Source organism: Pygocentrus nattereri, chromosome 23 (genome assembly GCF_015220715.1).
Source record: "Pygocentrus nattereri isolate fPygNat1 chromosome 23, fPygNat1.pri, whole genome shotgun sequence".
Taxonomy (NCBI): Eukaryota; Metazoa; Chordata; class Actinopteri; order Characiformes; family Serrasalmidae; genus Pygocentrus; species Pygocentrus nattereri.
Window position 1 is genome coordinate 33,549,184 of NC_051233.1, and position 22,925 is coordinate 33,572,108.

The 22,925-nt window shown below is 41.9% G+C and overlaps 1 protein-coding gene across 1 annotated transcript; it reads right to left on the reverse strand.

The window, feature by feature from the left end:
* Nucleotides 1-1,312: 1,312 nt before the first annotated feature.
* Nucleotides 1,313-22,895, reverse strand: radx (RPA1 related single stranded DNA binding protein). Its single transcript, XM_017721891.2, has 16 exons — nucleotides 22,479-22,895; nucleotides 21,154-21,584; nucleotides 19,737-19,879; nucleotides 18,023-18,215; nucleotides 16,654-16,762; nucleotides 14,111-14,208; nucleotides 12,621-12,740; nucleotides 11,330-11,425; nucleotides 11,050-11,226; nucleotides 9,457-9,653; nucleotides 7,935-8,080; nucleotides 6,231-6,278; nucleotides 5,539-5,630; nucleotides 3,619-3,912; nucleotides 2,920-3,084; nucleotides 1,313-1,905 (listed from the first exon to the last, which is right to left on the reverse strand). The coding sequence occupies exons 1-16, from the start codon at nucleotides 22,601-22,603 to the stop codon at nucleotides 1,769-1,771; spliced, it is 2,571 nt and encodes an 856-aa protein (XP_017577380.1). The 5' UTR covers nucleotides 22,604-22,895; the 3' UTR covers nucleotides 1,313-1,768.
* Nucleotides 22,896-22,925: the final 30 nt, after the last annotated feature.

Here is a 22,925-nt window from a genome sequence, read left to right on the forward strand (position 1 = left end):
ATCCTCGGGCCAACGCCAGGCAACACGAACTACGGGAAGCAGAAATGTTCACTCACCCAATTGGCAACAAACAGTACAAAAAGTATTTAACTCTTTACTTGAGTTGAAAATAATATTAATCACTGAATCTGAATTACGCCATGCTATGTGGGGTTTTGAACCTTTCTGTTCAGTGCGTGCGCCGCCCGAGGACCTGATCTGTCAAAGGGAACGTGAGTTTGAAGGGGAACTGAATCGGATACAACACCGGTGCTGAAGCAGAAGAACCCAGGGTGAACGGAAATGAACAGGGTCATCAAACTTCTTACTACTCTGCTCTCCAGTTTAATGGGGCAGGACAGCGAGGTGGAGCTGTGATCTATCACCATGTGACGCAACAGTGCCGACCTAACCAACACAAAAGGGGTGCAGGACGAAGAGGCACATGCAGCGTGTTGCAAAGAAAAAAAACTGCACCCAGACACCACATTTAGCAGTATTTTACCATCAGCGCTACATTAAACCTTATAAAAGGCACATGCAAGGTCACTGGTCATTGTAGACGGCAGATAAAATGGTAATTGCAGTGTAGTCATAGTAATGACTGGTTCCTAGTGGTATGAAGGTGCATTTCAAGCCAAACGACTGAATGATTTTGTTTACATCTAAACGACTGAATGATTTTGTTTACATCTAAACGGATGAATGATTTTGTTTACATCTAAACGGATGAATGATTTTGTTTACATCTAAACGGATGAATGATTAAGTAATTTTACAAAATTGGAGTTTTCCTTTAACTCAGCAAACAGCTGTTTTCTATGTAAAGATGTAGTGGAGTAGCAGAGAAAGAGGTTTGTGCTGTAATCCGAGCTTCTCTGTTTTTTGTTTCCATAGCCGGGACGGCTAACGAAGCTAAAAGGTAATGGAAGCCTATAGTCACCGAGTTAGCACTAAATAAACCGCATGCCTTAAATCATCACACGCTCGGCTCAAACTGTGTGGGGTTGTTGATTAATCTCATACATACCCGCTTATGAGGTTTCTGACACTATGACATCCTGCAATTCATAAAAATTCAGTCTTTTAGCTGTGCGACATTCTTTGGTCCATTGTTTTAGATAACAGTGTGTCTGCCCTGAAACAGGGATTCATTATATATGTGACTTTCTTCCCTGAGAAGCAAGAAACCAGTAACACTTATGTGTTGACAACAACCTCTACAAGTACTTACTCCTCAGACAAAGAAGTAGTAAAATAATTTATTCCTCCAGAATGACCAAAATAGCATATTTAACCATAAGCAGTATATTATACACAATATAATAACATATAATAATAACAATGAGTTTTATAAGAAATAAATGTTTTCAGGAAAAGAAAAAAAGGTACCGCTGTAAAATAAGACTACCTTTATAAAGTGTTTCAGGGTTTAAAATCAGCTTGTTAAAGTTATAAGTTAGGTCATAAAATCATGAATAAACAGTTATAACATTAATGAAAGGGCAAAGGTGAGCTGTTATATCTGATGAATATAGATGATGAAGTTTAATGATGAGTTTAATGCCGACTTCAAAATCTGAGGTTTAACAATATAAATTAATGGGGCTTCACTACTAGACAAGCAGCAGCTCACTGCTGCCCTTTTTATGTGTTGTAACTGCATATTTAAGAATGTTATGTCTTTATTACCCAATTAATAACCATTAATAAACTCATTTAAACCCTTTTAGTTTGTGGCAGTGAAAAATACATGAATAGTAGGCGAATGGCCCTGTGTGTGTAAGCGCTACACAGGTGTGATGTCTGCCGTCCTGTAGATTTTAGAGCACATGATTTCGACCTTGTTCTGACCCAACAGACACACGTCCAACACACACACCAGCCTCTCCTCCTCTAAAGCCGGGGCCGAGCTCATTAACGCCTCTGTGAGGGGAGAGAAAGAGAAAGAGAGGTGATTCAGAATCCAACCAAAATAATTGGATTTTTCCCAAAAACTCACAATTAAAAATCTCTCCTGATGTGCAGAAAGCATCGGCTGAATGACCCACTCACTGATCTTTGCCTGCACAGACTTAAACATGACGTCAGGACTGGGTTTGAACAGCAGTCACTGGATCTCTTTGATGTTCACTCACTGTACATCAGACTGTAGTCCATCTGTTCCTCTGCATGCTTTGTTACCCTGTTCTTCAATGGTCAGGACCCCCACAGGACCCCTATAGAGCAGACATTATTTGGGTGGTGGGCCATTCTCATCACTGCAGTGACACTGACATGGTGTGTTGTGCTGGTCTGAGTGGATCAGGCACAGCAGTGCTGCTGGAGTTTTTACACACCTCAGTGTCGCTGCTGGACTGAGAACCAAAAATATCCAGCCAACAGTGTCCTGTGGGCAGCGTCCTGTGACCACTGATGAAGGACAATAGGATGACCAACACAAACTGTGCAGCAGCAGATGAGCTGTCGTCTCTGACTTTACACCTACAAGGTGGACCGACAAGGTAGGAGTGTCTAATAGAGTGGACAGTGAGTGGACACAGTGTTTAAAAACTCCAGCAGCACTGCTGTATCTGATCCACTCGTCCAGCGCGACACCCAGTGCTGAGAATGATCCACCACCCAAACAGTACCTGCTCTGTGAGGGTCCATGGGGGTCCTGACCACTGAAGAACAGGGTAACAGAGTATCAGAGAAACAGATGGACTACAGTCTGTAACTGTAGAACTACAGAGCGCAGCTATACAGTCAGTGGAGCTGATAAAGTGGACAGTGAGGGTAGAAACAAGGGGATGGGTTCACCTACTGACACTTGGTTCCTCTTATGTTTTCTTCATTTTTGCTCTTAGAAAGTTTTTCTTGCTCATTTGGTGTTTAATACAGATGCAGATAAACAGACGAAACTACAACACACACACACACACACACACGCACACACACCTGCTGAAAGGTGTGTGCCGTCGGCCTGCACACACATGTGACCTGAGGAAAGACATGACATCAGCGTGTTGTCATGGACACGGGCGGGCATTCCGACACCTCTGGGATCTTCAGGGGAAAACACAGGTATGAAGAGAACGTCCACTGCAGCCTGCTGATTCAGCCCTGACAGAGACAGATACAGACATATAAGATACACAGAGGCCTGAGGTCGACTGAACTCTGAGAGAAGGTCAGAGATTCACTCGGCGAGTGACTCAATCAGCCATTCAGAGCTGAAGGAGCGGAGAAACAGGCGGAGAGGAGACGGAGGAGCTGCGAGTGAAACTCAGCAGATTAGAACCGAAATCCTGATTTTAGTGTTGAACCAGATCAGCTCAGGGTCTTTACAGCTTCAGCTCAGCTGCCAGTTTGTAGTGAAATGTTTCTCCAGCTTCACTGAATCAGCGCTTCTCTCCACAGATCAACCCCCAGTTTAAACTCCGCAGCGCATTGAAGCCCAAACAGGTCCAGCTCAGCTCTGTGTGTCATGTGATCTGAGGAATTCTGGGAGTTTGAGTTCTTATTCATAGCCCAAACTCGTTGCCTCACGACAACAAGACAAAAAATTCTGTGACAGACTGACGTTCAGTGTGTGGTGATCTCTGTTTTAGAAATATGTTAATATGGTAAAAGTCGTGTAGTGACGCCCAGCCTTACCCAGCACTGTGAGTGTGAGGTATCCCGCACAGTCCACAGGAGTGTGCGTCTCTGAGGATGTGCTTAGTGGAACATCTGGAGTCCATCTCGAAGGGCTGAGGTTGATCCTATGAAGAAGCACATCTCGGTCGTCAAAGCGGAATCTTTCTGGAACGCTCTCCGGATCCAAAGAGCCACAGCTAATGCAAGTCGTCACATCCTGTTTCAGTAACGGCCACATGCTGCTTTCCCATGATGCACTGGGTTGAACTATGGGTGGTTGGGAGTCAGGAACGCTTCCTGTCTCACTGTTGTCTGGCAGCCAAACAGCAGAAAGAAAATATAGTTCTGAATATGCAGTTGGATTCACTGCTTTACAAAAGTTTTACAATGTTTTTTGGCATAAAATATGAAAAAAAAAAGTATTTTTCATTCATGGAGGGATACATGCAGGACGTTGTGAGGCAAAATAGTCCACAAAGAAAACTAGACACAGATTCACTGGTGGTTCTGGATGGTAAAGAAAATGCCTATATCCGTGTTGAAGCCACTGTGACCCCTGGTTCCCATCACCACCACTGGAAAGATGTTCCTCTACCATGAACCATTTCACACCAAACCACTGTGATTGACTCTGTTTGTATCTATTTTATTTAGCAGAAAATTACAAATCAGTGTAATTTGCTTTGATCTGGCTTATGCTTTTTTATGCACACAGTCAACGAGTGCACCTTAAAGTAGCTAAATGTGCTAATGTGCGAAGGACTGTCTGGATACTTTTGGACATCTTGGACAAAGAGTGCTTTGTATATGTTACTATGAATATTACTGACTGGTTAATGTTGTAAATATGTTTTTTTTTTTAAATCAAATGTTAATGTTACTCAATGCACTGTGAGATCTTAAAAGGTCTATTAAAATTAAATGTATAATAACTATAATACTATTACTACTAATTACAATAATAACACCATTCTAGAATATCAGATATATATATATATATATATATATATATATATATATATATATTTTATACCACAGTCAGTTCCTTTGAAAGTCGTTCTAACTGCAGTTATTTCACCGTAACATCACAAACACTGTATCACTCCGCTGAGACGCCGTTGCTAAGCAACGACTCCGACAGCTGTAGGAGACGCTCAAGACATTTGAATGTTTTTACTTCTTACTTTGCCACAAACAGAAAACGGACACTGTTAAGATCACATCTGACCGACAGCCAATTTGGTCCGACTCTGAAGACGAGACGACGCTAAATTCCCAAACTGTCGTCGCCACTGAGCAGCTTTTCAGTCGGCAGCTGTGACAGAAGAACAGCTGAACAACCTGGAATCAGCCAGAAATGAACCCAACACCATTCGCCAGACGTGTCTGATCTTCAGAGTCGGACCAAATCAGACTGAGCCGTAAAACTGACCCAATAAAACACAGAAAAGCTGCTCAGTGGAGACGACAGTTTGGGAATTTAGCGTAAGGAGCTGGAGAACGAACTGCCGGCTGAGCAGCGAGTGGGCGGAGCTCGTTAGTCTGACGTAGCAACAAGCTGCTCGTTAAGGAGCTCTAATTAGGAGGAAGGAGCTGAACATTAAAACATATTAAAGCCGCGTTCACGGCCAGTTTATTCATTTCTCACTGTATTTATTTAAGTGCTGTATTAAAGCAGTAGAGCACTCGAGGAGGGAGTTATCACCAATAACATCACGGCTGGGATGATCTACGGACACCAGGTCACAGCCGGGATGGTATTTCAGGATAACACACTCCCTCTCGGGTTCTACTGCTTAAGTACTGTAGGATAATGTTAGTTGCACTTGATAAAAAATGTCAACTACATAACAAACTGTATGTTTCGTCACCTGCTGTGTCTAAAGGTCATTCTGCATTATGTCAGTTGATAGTGTGGCTCTTTCTGAGGAGCAGTACCTGTTATGTGTGGTGACTGTGCTGTCCATGTCGTTTGGTTCGACTCTCCTTCTTCACCTCCCTCCTCCTCCTCCTCCAGCAGCTTCATCTGTCTGAGAAAAATACAGATAAACATATAATAAAGCTTTTTTTGTTATTATTATTATTAAGTACTTGCTTTAGTATGTGGCTAAAACCACACAGTAAAATAAAGCATAATTACTTGAAAACTAAATTGTGTTAGGTTTTAAATTCCATATTTATGGTTATGAATATTTATTTCTGTTACACATTATTTGACTGGCAAAAACAAAGTTACAGCCCAGATACACTTTTGAAGCCCAGAAGACTTTTGCACAGTTCAGTATAACAAACTTTCAGATGTGAATTCCTGATCATAACAGTTCTCGGGTCTCACCATGTAATCACAGTAAAAATAAGGCTTCTGAAACACTTTTCCTTTTAAATGTGATGAAAGTATTTAATATTATATACTTTCATACTTAATATGAAATATTTTGAGTTTAGGATGATGTATAAATCTGTACAGTCAGGAGAAATAGGGGAAGCCCCCTATCTGGGGGAAGAGGCCCTCCTGGTTAGTCCTGTATCAATTTGTCCTTTAGGAATTACAGAATGCAATGTTTTTATGTCAAATAATTTGTAGTAAAATCAGTATTACTTACACTCCCTTCACCAGTGTAATGAATTACCTTTCTGACTGCACCTTCGCTCTGGTCCAGTATGACCCCTGCAGTGCCCTGTTTAAACACAAACAGGAAGAAAGACATAATAAGGCCTTCTGCTGCTGACACTGCCATCTTACAGCATTTACTAATGCAACAGCATGAATGTCATTTATTTGTCAAACTGCCCTTTGCAGCTCTAACAGCTTCCACTCTTCTGGGAAGCTTCTCACAAGATGTTGGAGTGAGTCTGTGGGAATTTCTGCCCATTCATCCAGAAGAGCGTTTGTGAGGTCCGACACTGATGTTGGACGAGAGGCTCTGGCTCACAATCTCTGTTCTAGTTCATCCCAAAAGGTGTTGGACGGGGTTGAAGTCAGGGCTCTGTGAGGATCAGTCAACCTCTTGCACATCGAACTCACCCAGTCAGGCCTTTATGGAGCTGCTTTGGCCACTGGGGCTCAGTCAGTCACGCTGGAACAGTAAAAGTTCTTCCCCAAACTGTTCCCACAAAGTTGGAAGCGTACAATGGTCCAAAACGTCTTGGTACTGAAGCATGAATTTCCCTTTGATCCTGACCACGTATGTGAGAAGTGATGTTTGAACCACAGATGAACAGTCAGGTCCCTATGGGTTCAGACAAATATTATAAAGGGGAGCGATTATGCTTTTCAGGGTTTTCTCTTTCCTTTGCTGTGTTATAGGATTTTTTGTGCATGTGAACGTTTTGCAAAGCTGCAAAGCTCAAAGCACACTCCTCAACTCATAACACAGTCCTTACTGCCCGCCTACTGGGCAGCTCAGCCCCCTCACACAGTGTACTGCAGCTCCTGGAGGAGAAAGAGCGTGTTCAGTGTTGTGTCCGTGTGGAGAAGACGCTGACCGGACTTTCAGGATCCACTCTGGATCAAACTGATCCGGCAGAATCGGAGCCACTGGAGAAGCAGCCACAGCGGAGTTACAGCTGCTCAGGAGGGAAGGGTCTGTCTGAAGACTGCAGGACAGGGGCGGACCCCGTTCTGGAGGGTGACTGATCAGAGCAGGGTGGGCGAGCTGGCCAATCAGAGCATGCTGGGCTTATCGGGAGGCGGAGCTTAAAGACACAGGAGCTCTACCAGAGCGTTACAGACAGAGGGTGAACAGAGATGAACAGTACAAGGAAAATAATGAGTTTTGGAAACACTGAAGCCGTAAATCTGTTCCAATAGAGCCCAAGAAGATAAATGTGAACGCTGACAATGAGCATAAGAGCTTCCTTTTAAGCCCTAATGTACCCCTCACAACCCCTCTTACTTTTGCCTTTGGGATTTCCTTCAACATCCATCCATCCATCCATCCATCCATCCATCCATCCATCCATCCATCCATCCATCCATCCATCCATCCATCCATCCATCCATCCATCCATCCATCCATCCATCCATCCATCCATCCATCCATCGTACTAACATTAATAATAATAATGCTACACACAGATTAAACCAAAGACATGGTTTAGTTGTAGCTAGAAGCCGATCAAAATGTATTTACAATGAAGATTATATTCTGAACTAGATGCTAAAGGAAAGATGCTAACATAGCTTATGTTGAATGGATACTGGTAGACCAGAGCGCTGCTCTTATCTTCAGCCAAATGCTCTTCTTGATTCTCAAGTCTTAATTCAGTTGGATCAGGTGTGTAAATTCTGCATGGACCTGTTAAAGTCCTGTGATTCACTCATTCAAACTCACTTTGATCCCTGATCAATTCTCCTGCGTTTTGGAGAAGATGTGCTGTCACTAGGGGGCGCCGCTGAGGGTCTCTCGCTCTGTTCCATGTTGCCTGTACTAGAGGATGGAGCAGATCCTCCAGACGCAGCCACTGATCCACCTTCTAACTGTTCAAACCAACAACAAAAAACACTTTACACACCATTCTTCATTCACACGACTTCATATATATTAATTCAAATGCTTATTGGAAAACACACAGCGCCACAGTGTTGCCATTCCACAGATTTAAGTCATTCAAGTCTGAGAACAGCTTGACTTTCATGCTCCGAGTATCTCTGGGTTTAAAATTAGTGAATGCATCACAAAATATCAAAATTCACCAAAATACAATCTGAATCATTTTTAAATACACAAATGTGAAAGAGAAACTATTTACACAGTAGTAGAATATATAAAATAAAAGCAAAACAGTATGAAAATTATATTTTCGCCGAATTCCTTGCATCACATTAATCCCTTTTGGGGTAAAGCTTCAAAGATAATTGGGAAAATGTATGTATTTTATGGAAGTCCAACTTGAGAAGCCTCACAATGGCCAGCATGTATTGCTTTGGCATAAAAGTAATATAGTTTTAAATGAAGCTTAATTATGCTTAAACAAAAGTTAATCTGTCAATGTCATTGTATTATTTAGAATTAACTTTTAAAGTGTGCCTCAGACCTTTTAGTTGCAATAAACTCAAACTAACTAGCAAACATGGGGATCCATACACCCAAGAGTACATATCTAAAAATATTTCAAGCGCTGTAGAATTCGTATCTTAACTTTACTGCAACATACGTTGATCTAATTTAGAAGAGAAAAGCTCTTGTAGGCATGAAAGGTGTATTTCAACATTACTTCAAAATAACTTAAATACATATACATTATATTTACATATTTCTAATAATAAATGTAGGCGTTACAGAAGCACGCTCTATTTGTTGAATGTATTTCAGTGTAGTTGTACTGAACTGTAATTTAAAATACATTTAAGTGTATTTTGGTCTCAGTATAACTCAATAAGTTGCGCTGAAATGTGTCAGAACATCCAGTAGCATATTTACTTGCCATATTCTACTAGTGTGATAAGTTATGTCTACAAATGACATATTAAAATTATAAATCCAACCTCAGGCTGATTGAAAAAGCCTCAAAAGCACAACTAGATGAATTTAATACGTATTTAATCAGTTTCATTTTCAACACACCTAGGCAGTCATAAGTTCCACAATAATACATTTGTGTGTACTGTTTATATTAAATATACTCCCCCCCCACACACACACACACAAGGGTGAATCTGTATAATTATACTTCATTACGGTCAATTAGAACATTCAGAAGTCAGTAGCCATACATAGAGCTTTAGATCACAATATCACGATGGATCAATACATTTCTACACCTAGAATTAATACAGCTTCATGTTTCTAACCTCACTGTCATTCTCACGTCTTGCTGTATGAAGACAACGCAGTTTAAAAGTTAATAACAGACCTGCTGGATCCTTTGTGGTGCGTTCTGCTCTGCAGTAACTCCAGACTGGAGCGCCTTCTGTGGCCAGTGGTGGTAACGCACTGCAGTGATGTGGCCCTGAATAGCGAACCTCCTGCACTCTCGATACTGCAAACTCTCTATCTCCCCCTGCAGGTCGGCTACTGCCATTAACGGCAGAGAGGCTCCCTGACCTGCAGCTTACAGAGAATATGTAAAGTGAGTTTCACAAATAAAGGAACTTTTCAACCAACCAATGCTAGCATACCTAAGAGTGCATGAAAGTAAATACTTCTAGGTGGTATGATGTCACTGCTGGACTGACCAGTCCTTTTGAGGGATGCTTCACTGAAATACAGCATTTATTAGCTGACGCTGCTTAAAGCACTCTAGCCTAAGATCCAATCCCATTCCTTACTTTTACCCCTACCCCTTGTTTCGAGTGTCTTGGAACTGAGTTATAAGGAAAAGTGGTTGAGATCTTCCCTCTGAAATGAGACCCTCTAATAAAAGAGCATCACTTCATTAACAGCTACTAGCGCCGCTCTGTGGGCGACCCTGCCCGTCTGCAGGGTCAGCAGAGGAGGGGAACGTTCAGCTCCTCACTGCTGGGCTTTAGTTACCCACCCTTTTAATCACCCACCCCTAATTCTTCAGTGAAGTCAGATATTCTCCAGATTTTTGTTTGAATTTTCCCGTTCCACCTTACATGGTGCAGCAGTTACATTCTGGCACCTCAGGTATCAGAACTTCGGCACCATTTAAGGTGGAACGGAAAATTTAGCGAGCTACTGAAACGCCAGCAAACTACTAAGGTTTACAAAGCTTGTTATGGCAAAAAGACCATAATACACTGAACTGACATTAAAGTAAGAGAATAGCGTGTTTGTTGTCATTTTTTAACGGAGAAAATTCTCACATTTGTGGGTTTCTTTGGTCATTTGTGCAGCCGTCTTACTAGGTCTTCTTTTAAAAACCTCAGTTTAGAGGGTCATGTAGCCCAAACACTTTGCCCCACCCCTCAACAAGAACCAGGACACCCCACCCCTAGACATGAACATGCAAAACGGAGGGGTAGGGCTGGGTGGTAGGGGTGAGGGATGAAATGGGATTGGGCCGAAATCTGGGCCAAACTTATAACGATCCTTAAAAATATAATATTTCTGTTTCATAATTGGTCATTGCTTTAGTAAGTTAGTTTGTGCAGTTCGACCAACATCCAGTAAGGGCAGTGATGTCTCAGTAGTGTAAACTGGTCATCATGTATCTTAAATCTAGTTAATATATCTAATATTTATACTTGTTTTATGTAATTCCGTCTCATGAAAGTGTCGTGTTCCACTGGCAGATCATTTTACTTGTTTTAAGCATTATTTCTTAAAACAACTGAACGGTCCGCCAACTGAATAAGACAATTTCACTTGATAAAATCACTGAAAACAAGTACAAATGTCTAAAAACAAGTTGAACAATAATGCAGACATCCTGACTAGATTTGAGATGATTTCTCTTTGCAGTGCAGTAAGTGCAGCATTTTTTTGAAGGGCAGTGCAAGACATTCAGCCTACTCAGTGGTCCTCAGCTCTCTATACGTACTGGCTGTGGTGTTGGCAGTGGTGGTGTGTGGTGTGAAGGTGGGTGAGGGAGGAGGATAACAGTAATGCCCCCCCACTGCAGTCTTCCTCAGTATAACACTGTCCTTTAGGGTCTTGGTCCACTGGATGAAGGCCTTCACTTTCGGGTCGGACACGTACGGCTGCTTCTTGTGACAGCCTGCGCACAAAAACACGAGGGTTCGTTCGGTTCCATTAACCTGAGTCACTTCACACAGCCTTAAATACCCTTACAGTGACTGACAGGTCCAGCTGTCACTCACCTGTGATGAAGAGCTGAGTCTCAGTGCTGCTGGTCAAATAAACTGAGCAGCAAGCCTCTCTGCACACTCTCATCTGAGTACACACCAGGTACGTCACTGCAGCGGACGAGAGGGAGACATTCAATACAACAGGAAATAAAACACTCACTGGTTTTAGCATCAGAGCTGGACTAAAGTGTAAACTTTTTGCATTAAAAATAAAAATGCTGCTTAAAAGAATGAATCGCAATAAGTGTAACAAACTGTGATTTTAACTGAAAAGACAGAAGCAGCGTGTAAAAGATTTGCATTTTAACAACACACACAATTAATTTTCTCCTTCACCACAATTATTCAGCATTTTCTGCATCTTTAAATGAGAGGAAACCTCCACCAGCAGGATTGCACATAAAGTTACAGTCAAAGTGGCGAACAAACTGGTTTATTACCTGAAGGCTCAAAGTTATTTCATGCCTGGTTTCCCCGTGTAGTCAGTTAATTCATCGCTGGCCCAAGAAAAACAAGTACCTCCAAAATTGCACCTTTACAGAATGCAAGTTAATGGAAAGTGATTTTATTCAAATTGATTTTGGGGCGTTTTCCGTCCAATCATTATGAAATTTTCACACAAGGGAAAGGAGAATTGCTGTATTCTTATAGGTACTTATAACATCCACAATATGCTCAGAAGTGCATTTCACGATAACAAATTTGATCACAAACGTGCTAAAATATCGTCATACTGCCCACCCCTACTCGGGCAGTTGGGAGCTGGATATTGGATATTAACACAGAATTCATTTCTCCCAGAAAACTTACGTTCTCCATATTTAATTGGAATTTGAGGAATTTCACGGTGAAAAATCGCTAACGTAGATAATGAATGGAAAATAGATAAAACGGCAGAGCAGCACAGTCGCCGTGCTCTACAAGGGGTGCGAAAATAAAAATTATTCATGAGGCGGTGGCACTTCCACTGCGTTGATTTTGGAATTGATAATAATGTTATCCCTTGTGAAAAATAGTTCCCTGAGAGACATCGGCACATTCTTCTTAAAAGTAATTCTAAATTGAATCAAACTAAAATTTGGGATTTCCAGATTCATTGAATCATTTTCTAAAATAAATCAGAAAAACGAATGGAAAGGATGGAGATTTGCACCCTTGCTCTCCAAATGTGACCGTTGTTAAAGGGATAATTCAGTAAAAACAAGGAAAGTTGTTACATTATAAAACTCAGCGGTAAGTTCGTCACTTTCTCTTCATTGGCCACAGGATCACGCCTGGCGCTCTAACAGAAGGAAAGTCTTACTGGGACAGATGTTGTTGAAGATGTCCGGCTGCGAGGAGGCAAAAATCTCCAGTATAAAGGGGGAGCCTGAAGTGCCATCCACAGCGTGGACCCAGCGGTACGTCCAGAATTTCTCAGGAACTGTCATACGCATAAATATACAGGTTAGTTCTGATCCAGCAATGTGATTGGCTGATAGGCTTTCTATGAGTAACAATGTCATCTGAGCCATTCTGTGACATTTTCTGTGTCAACACTGACTAAAGCTAATCAACTGTGGCAGTAATTAACTTTATTAATCATAATTATGATTATTCCACAGTTTCATTATCGATATTATTAGCTATTGTCGCTGATGACAGGGAATTACATTGGAACTCCATCAGTTTTGCAAAATTACTAATTCACTGGTTTAGATTTAAACACAAACACATCAGAGCGGTTCGGTGTGAAATGCACCTTTCTAGAGAAACGAGTCAGAACTGATCACCGTTATAGTTCTAGGAACCAGACGTCTGAAGCATTTAATGGCTCTGAAAGCTACATCCCATAATTACACAAAATGGTCATAAATGCATTCATTTCTGAGACATTTCTGAGACATGACATGCTTCATACCTGAGACATTGTTCTGTGATATTTTTGTTATAAGGTTTTGCCTAAAATGTACTTGTAGTATAAACTTTTGTTTTTATATCTAAACCAATGAATGAACTAAGCAATTTTGCAAAATCGGTGGACTTTCCCTTTAAAGGGCCCGTTTCCAATATTTTTCTTTTTTTCTTCTTCTTCTAATGTTTGAGTGGTTTTATGCATGAAAAGCAGTGAGAATTCCTCTCTTTATCCATTTAAGCAGGCTGCTTTTGTTACTGTCCCTTTAAGTATGTAAATATGTAAAATGAGCTTTGTTCTGATTGGCTGTGCTGTGTTGCACCTCACTTTTTAAAACATTGATGTAATAACAGAACAATAATTTAACAACTACACCGATGGCTAAAATGACTCTCCTGTGAAAACATTTCCTCGACAGAGTCGATAAAACAGGCTGTGATCCTAATACGGTTCCCCTGAACTCCTCCTCCCACTTAAACTCAGAAAAGCTACCAAATCTGTGTTTTCCTGACATTCATACTGATCTCATACTCGGCCCCTCTCCCTATTCTGGAGATTCTCAAAGCGTTTAACAGCAAGAAGCCCACCGGCTCTTCACGTCAGGGTGGGTAAACGATCCCATGGTGTTGCATAAAGAGGGGAAACACTGTCATCATGGGAGGGAAACGACATCGGCTCATTAACCCAGATATGAACAATGCTGGCCTTTAGAGAACTGTAGCTGATGTTAAGAGCCGAGAGATAAACAGCTAAACAGATGAAGGTCTGTGTGTCTTTACGTGTCTCTGTGGTTCTTTAAGTAAAACACAAAGACATAAAAACATATTTTTTTGCTAAGATTTTGAATCAGCAGCAAAACTAAAAACACTGTGGTGTTAACGTCCAATCAGAGGCCTTACTGGAATTTCTGTTTCGGATTCGTTCGACACGCCCGACATAGGTCACCAGTCCGATGACGTCACAGGCCTGGTTACTGCTGAGACTCTCTATTTCATGCCTGCGGAGGAAAAGCAGAACAAAACAAACATACAAACCACTGTCTCTTCTAAATGGGTTGATCTGAAACAGGAGGAGAAACTTCTGAAGTGAAAAACCTCAAAAAAGACAGTCTGGCTCCAAAGAGACTCGACCAGAGAAAACAGCGCGGTTCAACCACCACAGACAGGGTTTAACCTCCATAACACAGCCGGCTGGCCACACAGAGCCCAGTTCGATTTTTCCCTGGTCAACATAATCCTTCAAATATACGACACTTTCATAATAAACAAACAAGCCAACTGTGTACATACGGTGAAAACTAACGGCGGAAAACAGAACGATTTTAAAAAGGCTGGAAAGCCGCAGCTGAACCTGCATTTAACCGTGAAAAGCTTTAAGCACATTATGAAGCTTTGTGAAACAAAAACTTGGGAACTCAGGTCATTTCAGGACACCGATCAGGAATCACAGTCTGACCACCTCCTAGTTTCTACACTCACTGTCCACTCTATCAGCTCCACTGACCATATAGCTGCACTCTGTAGTTCTACAGTTACAGACTGTAGTCCATCTGTTTCTCTGATACTCTGTTACCCTGTTCTTCAGTGGTCAGGACCCCCATGGACCCTCACAGAGCAGGTACTATTTGGGTGGTGGGTCATTCTCAGCACTGCTGTGCCTGATCCACTCGTACCAGCACAACACACACTAACACACCACCACCACGTCAGTGTTACTGCAGTGCTGAGAATGACCCACCACCCAAACAGTACCTGCTCTGTGAGGGTCCATGGGGGTCCTGACCACTGAAGAACAGGGTACCAGAGTATCGGAGAAACAGATGGACTACAGTCTGTAACTGTAGAACTACAGAGTGCAGCTATACAGTAAGTGGAGCTGATAAAGTGGACAGTGAGTGTAGAAACAAGGAGGTGGTCATGATGTTACGCCCCATCGGTGGACAGACGTTTAAACACATGTGGGCATGTTTTATTGATTCTGTAAGTGAAAGTAATTGAACACACTGCTGCACAATTTAATGCACAATTTCTATTTATTTTCACTCAAAAAAACTGTAATCCACTTCTCTAATTAACAAAATCAAATTGATAAAATTTACAGGCCTTGAAAATGTGTCAATTTAAAGGTGGCCATTAAACTCCTTTCTCCTTGGAAATGAGACACTCGTAAACGAGGCGTGGGGGTAAAAATAAACAATGGGAACGGGTCTGTAGTTCCTGTGAGCTATAAAAAAGAACAAAAACTCTGACCAGCATTAAAACACTGCACAAAGGTGGCGCTTTACACTGGAACACAACTGACCCAAACAAGAGAAGGGAGAGGAGTGGACATGCCACTGCAGGTGTTTAAGTTAGCCTAATGCCACTATGTTAGATATTCTTACACTACATGACTTTTACCCCGATATTAGCCCTGATTCTCAGTCCCACTGAGCTGACTGGCTCTAGTCTAGACAGTTGGAGACTTGGGAATTATTTATAATAAACTTCAACATTATTAAATGAAGTGTGACGCTGGAGCCGCATCACAGCACCTTCCTAAGTTTTTGTCTTAACTTAAGACCTGAATGATCAGGATAAGATTTTTCCCAAATCTGCATTACAGCAAATCTCATCTTAATTTAAGAACCTTTTCTTATCTCAAGTTAGGAAACCAAGTCAGGCAACCGACCATACGTGCACGGCTGAAACATAAACACAATCAAGTTATTGAGTCAGGCAGCTAACCTTAGCTACCGTTACTGGTGTAAAAAGGTCAAATAAAACTAAAGCTCGATAAACTGAGAGTTAAGAACATTGTGTCAGTGCTCGTTTATGCTGTTTATCACAGCGTCGCCACTGCAGTTTCAGTCTCCATTTCCCAAACACTTTAGCCAAGCGCACTAACATTATTTCTCCTAATAAACGGACACGTGTTCAGCTCTGTCTTCTCATTATTCACCACCGTCCCTGCAATATTGTATCTAATGAGTTTTTTTTATCAAATATTAACGCCCGAAGGTAATAAAAGGGGACGATGGAGATCGTAGACACTGTTTTCAAAAATAAATAAATAAAAAATCAAAAGAGTTTTCAACGTAGAAAAGTGTAACATCATTGTACTTATATTGAACTGCGCTGCCCTTCACTGCATAAAACAGTAGAAACAGACGATTTAAACAGAAGATGCTCTGGGGTTTATCTTAAAGTTAAGAAAATATTTATGATATTTTGGCAACTTAGGATGTTTCTGTAATACCACTTTCTTATCCGGAAATAAGAGAAGATTATAGGTTTAAGAGCTTTTGTTCTGTCCCATTTTCAGTTATAACTGAAGTTGCCATGACAACAAAGCAGTTAACATGTGATCTCAGTCTTAGGAATTTTCTGTAATATGGCCTCTGGAGCTCAGGTTAGTGTGGCATATGAACTGGTGAAGGAAGGGTCTGTATCTGCGTACGTACCTGGTAGAGAAGTTATAGGTGATGTCAGGTAAGCTCCACTGAGGCTGGACACCTTTAGGAGGAATCACAGTGATGATGGCTGAAGGGCTACGAGGGTTCAAGCAGATCTCTGTTTCATAACACAAGCACAAATACACAGAGAACTGATCAAACTGGCAGCAATAAACAGGAGTAACACTGTGTTTACACGCTGATTACAGCAGAACGTGCGACAGTGACCGCACGGCTCAGAAACAGAGCAGCGGCTATTTGTAAAAGCTGTCCTGTGTAATTTGACCAGGCGTGAGGTGATGTTATCCACTATGCTGTCCTAGGAAGTGCACTGAACACATGAATCTATCTCAGTTCACCTGATGATGAGTTCTTATTAAATTAAAAAATCTAATTTACCCAATTCTCCACTGACCTCACAAGTAGTTAAGCAGCTGAGATGCGTTGAGTCCAAATGTTGCTGTTTTAGTATAGAACTGGAGCTACGAGGCTAACTTTGCTAACAAATACTAGAATTCATCTGTCAGCCAAAGAGCCAAAAGAGTTTCAGTAAAAATACAATCAACAAAACTTCTCTCAACTCACACAACCGCATCCAGCTTTTCATTAAGGTGCCGCAGACTTGTCAGTGTGGTTTAGGACAAAGTAAGGCCCAATACCACTTTACCCTCACCCCTCAGGTTTGCATGTTCATGCTGGGGGATGGGGTGTTCTGATTCTTGTTGAGATAGAGGAAGAGGGTGAAGTGTTGGGGCTACATGACAGAGATATGAGAAAACAAGAAAAACCATCAAGATGGCCAAGGAAGAGACCAAAGAAACCCATAAATCTGAGAATTTTCTCCTTTAAAAAGTATGAAAACCGTTGTTTTTATCTTAGTTTAATGTTGTTTCAGTGTATTTTGGTCCTTTTCTTCATAACAAGCACAAAAAAAAATCACCAGTAGTAGCTGATGGCTCCATAATTAGCCGTTCCACCTGGTACAGCACCAACAGTCTGGAGCCTCAAGCATCAGAACTGCTACTCTATTTAAGGTGGAACCAGAACATTTGAACAAGAATCTGGTAAATATCTTCAGCTTCACATCACTGAAGAATTAGGGGTGGGTGATAATAAGTAATTGCCCCCTCTTTGAAGGCGTCTGATGCCTAATGTAACTAAAGCCCAGCAGTGAGGAGCTGAACTTTCCCCTCCTCTGCTGTCCCTGCAGACGGGCAGGGTCGCCTACAGAGCGGCGCTAGTAGCTGTTAATGAAGTGATGCTCTTTTTATTAGAGGGGCTCATTTCAGAGGGAAGATTCCTTTTGACTCAGTTCCAAGGAGCAAGATAAACCGCCTGCAGTCTTACAGTAAGTTCATCAGTCCAGGAAGAGCAGTACCTGTGTTGGTGAAGCTGAGGAGGGGCAGCGAGCTGATCTGGGGTCTAGAGCGGTTCTGGTAGCTCTTCTTCAGTGAGTAGTGCTGCAGATACACAACTGAGCCCACCACCAGCCTGTGGTACCACTCTGGACACAGATCGTTCCACAGCACCATGGACATCACCCCGCTCTGATCCGCCACCTCAAAATAAGCCTGAGAGAAAAGATGTTTCAAATTATTGTTTAAATTATTATTATTATTATATCTTTATTTTATTTTGTATTTCTCATTAAGAATGAATGTGATTCAATCCTGTAATAAACGCATCCTGGAGCAGCACTTACTCAAACCGTGTGGGGTTAAAGGAGCGAGTGGTTTCGTAGACGTCTTTTAAATGAGTGCTTGATTTAAAAACAGCTCATTTCATAGCTCAGCAATTTTTAAAGAAAAAATATCCCATGTTTTAAGGTTTTAGCTGCCAAATACTGAGAGGATTGACTGAATTTGCGTGACTTCTTATGCAAATTAATAACGGTCAATCTGATGCAGCTGACAGGCTGAATGTTGACTGATAAAGAAAAAAGTAAGACCAGTAACTGGCAGAGACCTGAGCTTTAACAGTTTGGCAAGCAACAGGTCAGTCAGACGCCGTGCAAATCCAGGTGTAAATAAAGGCGGACTGATGTATTTATTTGCTATACCTGTTATTAATGACTTTTAAGGTGTTTATGACCTAATTAATACTCATTAATAAGCATATTTAAAGGTATTCATAAACTTATGAGGGCAGTATTATTGTGAAGTGATACAATGTAAAAGAAAATTGGTATTATGGCACCTCCACTACTACTTTTATTAAGATAATAATTAGCATTTTTATTAGAAGAACTGTAATCCACTGCTGATAAACATGTTGAACTGTGAATTTAGTTATTAACACTTTCAATTAAGCAATTAAATTTAGTCCATTATTTAAATTTAGTATAATACACAAAAATGTCTCCGGACTTGCTATGATGGGTGTAGTGATGAAATTTGTAAATACTGTTTTGATTATGTGTAATTTCCTCCACCCCCCCAATCAAACTTGAATTTTCTACGGTTTTGATGGAAATCAGTGACCAAAAGACTGAACGTGATAATGATATGATGTAGAGTGTAATGCTGGGCAGTGATGATGAGATGGACGCATACGGTGAGAGAAGCAAGATTTATTAGGGGCAAATCCAGATTCAGGGTCAAACCGGTCCAGGGTCAGAGAGCCAACACGGATAGAATGAGGGACAGACATAACAAAAAAGGAAAACAGGCTAAACACACAACAGAGGCCAGCAGAACAAACACCAAACAATACAATACATACAATACAAAACAAAGATCAGCCACCTAACAGGGGAAAACACAGGGCTTAAATACATGAACAGGTAACAAGACACAGGTGGTTACAGTCAAGGGCAGGGTCTGGAAACAAGGGGGCAGGACAGGGAAGAAACAAAAGTAAGCACATGGACGACTGGGAGGGGCCAGTCGTGACACAGTGAACATATAAACTAAAGGAAGCTGAACATTTCACTGAGGCAGAAATAAAGTGTGTTGAATCTTTGTGAGAAAAGAAAAATATTTCCTTGATTAATTTCTTTACACTGTCTACAAATCAGCTGAATTAAATGATCCAATTTCTACCATCAAATTCCCCACAGCTGTGCTGGACCTTCAGCAGCTATGAACCCTCACCTGAAATGGGAAGTCTATGTTCTGTCCAGGTTTCCCGTAGTACCGTAACCGGGATCTGTGCAGCACCCTGACCAGCAGAGGGAGAGGACGTCTGGAACTCGCAAAGAACACGTCAAGGTCACCCAGCAGACAGATTTTAGACACTGCCAAGGAGAGAAAGAAGAGAGAAAGAAGGCTAAACAGATCGACAGATCAAAGAAAAACACTCAATGCATAATAAGAGCTGAAACATTTCATTTAGGTCAACATGTTATTTACTTCAATTTTACTTGCCATCATAACCAACGTCATCAACAACCCTGTCTTAGCAAGTTATAAGAGACCGAACTACATGTAGACGAGTTAAGCCACGGGTCGGTAACATGCGGCTGTTTTCCCGCCCTGTCGCGGCTCCACGGCTGAATCAGATCAGTAGGTAATAATAAAATAATCCTCCTCTACAGTAAAATAAAGCTCTGCTGATCCTTCAACTCAGTTTAACAGTAAATGGTCTTAAACGCTGGAGTTAATGTAGAACTGCTGATTCACCCTTTAACCCTGAAGATCAGCGCAGACGGCTGGTCACCATAGCAACACAGACGACCGTCTCGCCCAGCTAGTAGCTATGAAACGGCAAAGAGAGAGATTTAAGACGGACGTCGATAATCTGGAGACGAATGGACTGATTAGTGTTTATAGTCAGTCCAGCTGGTTTCCTGATACGTTTAATCTGCTAGGAGAATCTGACAAACACTAAAAAGTCGTAAAGCTAAAGTCGCTTCTCGTTCACCAGCTTCTCGTTCAAATTTTCCCATTCCACCTTAAATGGTGCAGCAGTAACGTTCTCACACCTCAGGCACCATTTAAGCTGGAACGTGAAAATATGGACAAGAAGCTGGCGAACGAGAAGCGACTTCAGCCGCGTAAAAAGTCGAACGCTGAGACGTTTCACAATAAACTGTTCTACTTCTGAGGAAAGGGTTCCTGCCAGAGATGCGAGAAGAGCAGCTATAGCTAAAGCTATACGTTCATATGACCCATGCTGTCGATCTGACAGGCTGCAATACCCTAAAGGACGCTGTAAAACAAAAAGTATGTGTGTGTGTGTGTGTGTGTGTATATATATATATATATATATACACACACACACACACACACAGTTGTATATGTCCCCCTCAAATGAACAGAAAATGTGTTTTATGATCAATTAATGAAATAAAGTAAAAATACAAAAATTATATATTTTTCAATTCAAAATCATGGGACTTGGCTTATTTAAAGCCAACTTTTTATTAGTTATCCTAAAACTTTATATTACTCATCTATTTTACTAGACGGAAGAGGCTTACAGCTTCCATATGATACCCACCTTCTGAATGTAGCTTATGAAATATGAAAAGAAAAAAGTCCATCTGCATAATTTGACCTCTGCTCTTACCGTCTATCACCGTGTCTGGTGGAGGAGTACTAGGAATCCACACTCCGCCGTGAGGATCTTCGTTATTCCATAATGATAAATAATGTTTCCTGCCGCTCTGCAGAGGAGCGTCTGCGTGCCAAAGCATCGAGTTTCCGATCTCGTCCCGCGTCCACCACCGAAGGGCATTCAGGGTTTTAATGGACGAGAGAATACCAGCATCCTCGCCTCCGCATTCCAGCTCCTCTAAACACACGTAGCTTTGGCCGACCCGCCTCTCGTCGTACACAAACGACAACTGTGTGACTGAAACGCAGGAGCCGCAGCGCAGCGCGTTGCTCTGGACCAGAGGATGAAGAGCAGAGCTGAGGTGACACTTCACTCTCCACCTGCCGTCGGTTACCGTCACGTCGTAGCTGTAGCCGTCTGTCACTCTCTCATCAGACAAATACCTGCAAGACAAAGAACAACGTTAATGTGGAACAGCCGGCAGCATCATTTAGTCACTGCCACTGATTTAAGGGAGTTAAAGATAAATGATAACTGACATTGTTTAAAGTGAAATTTCCATTTTTTCTACATAATTAAAGGGTGAAGATTCATTCAGAGGGGTTTGGTGTGAAATGCTCTGCTCCAGAGAAACTTTATTATTAGGATTTATTATAGGATTATTCACAGTGGTGGTGATAGGAACCAGACGTCCACCTCTAAAAGCTCCTTCACAGCAAGTTCCTACATGAAGGTTTTGGCTCGGAAATGCACTTTTTAAGCCCATTCATGGAGGAGAAACACATGCATAGTATTCTAAGGCAAAATAGCCAGCAAATAAACACATATTTCCCCATGTTTACCAGAGTTTTATCATCATTAACCTCACTGGCTAAACTCAGAGGACACGTGTGGGTTCACCGATGGTTCTGGATATATGTGTGCTGTAGGCACGGAGAGCCCTGGTTCCCATCACCACCACTGTGAAGACACCTGTAAAGAATCAACCACTTCACATTAAACCACTCTGAATGACTCTGTTTACATCTCCACCACGAATTACACAGAATTCAAAGAAAAATGGTGGTATTTCTCTTTAGGTAGCTGGTCTAAGATGGTCAGGTTGGACCGTCATGACCATCATGTGGTATGTTCTCATTTGGAGGTCCAGCCAGTCAAACACCTTGACCATCTTGGACTAATACCGGTCTTGTCGGTGACCATAAAAGACCATCTTAGACGGTCTGAAAGCAACTAAGGACGTCTGGGCGGTTAGATCTGTTAATGCTGCGCGTCCAGGCGGGACGTTTGGAGTGAAGTGTTGATAAAGTTGTTTTTAATAAAGACCGATACGGAACCTGTCAAGCCCAATCACAGCCACACAGACGGGGGTCTCGGGTTTGAGGCGGAGGGTCCTGGAGGAGCAGAGCCGCTCCAGAGCATCCTGCAGCCCGGCTCCAGCTGTTTCACTGCCCTCTGCCATTCAGGCCATTACTGACCACAACAAACCCGAGTAAGCAGAGCAGCGGACTCGCTCCGAGGCTGCTGGTAGCCGGCGGGCTAACGCTGCTAACACTGCCTGCTGACACAGCACAGCTCCGAGCGGGTAACCGCACTGTGGGGTATAAGGGTTTTAATCCACGCGGTGGAAGTTAAAGTCCGCGGCTTTACTGCTGGATTTTAAACGAGAACACAAACGTAAACAAACCGGCTAAGCTAACTGAGCTGGGATGGCGGGGAAGATTCGTCTCTTCTTCGCGTATGAAACGCCTGCGCTGAGCAACAGCGCCACCCGCAGGTTCGGA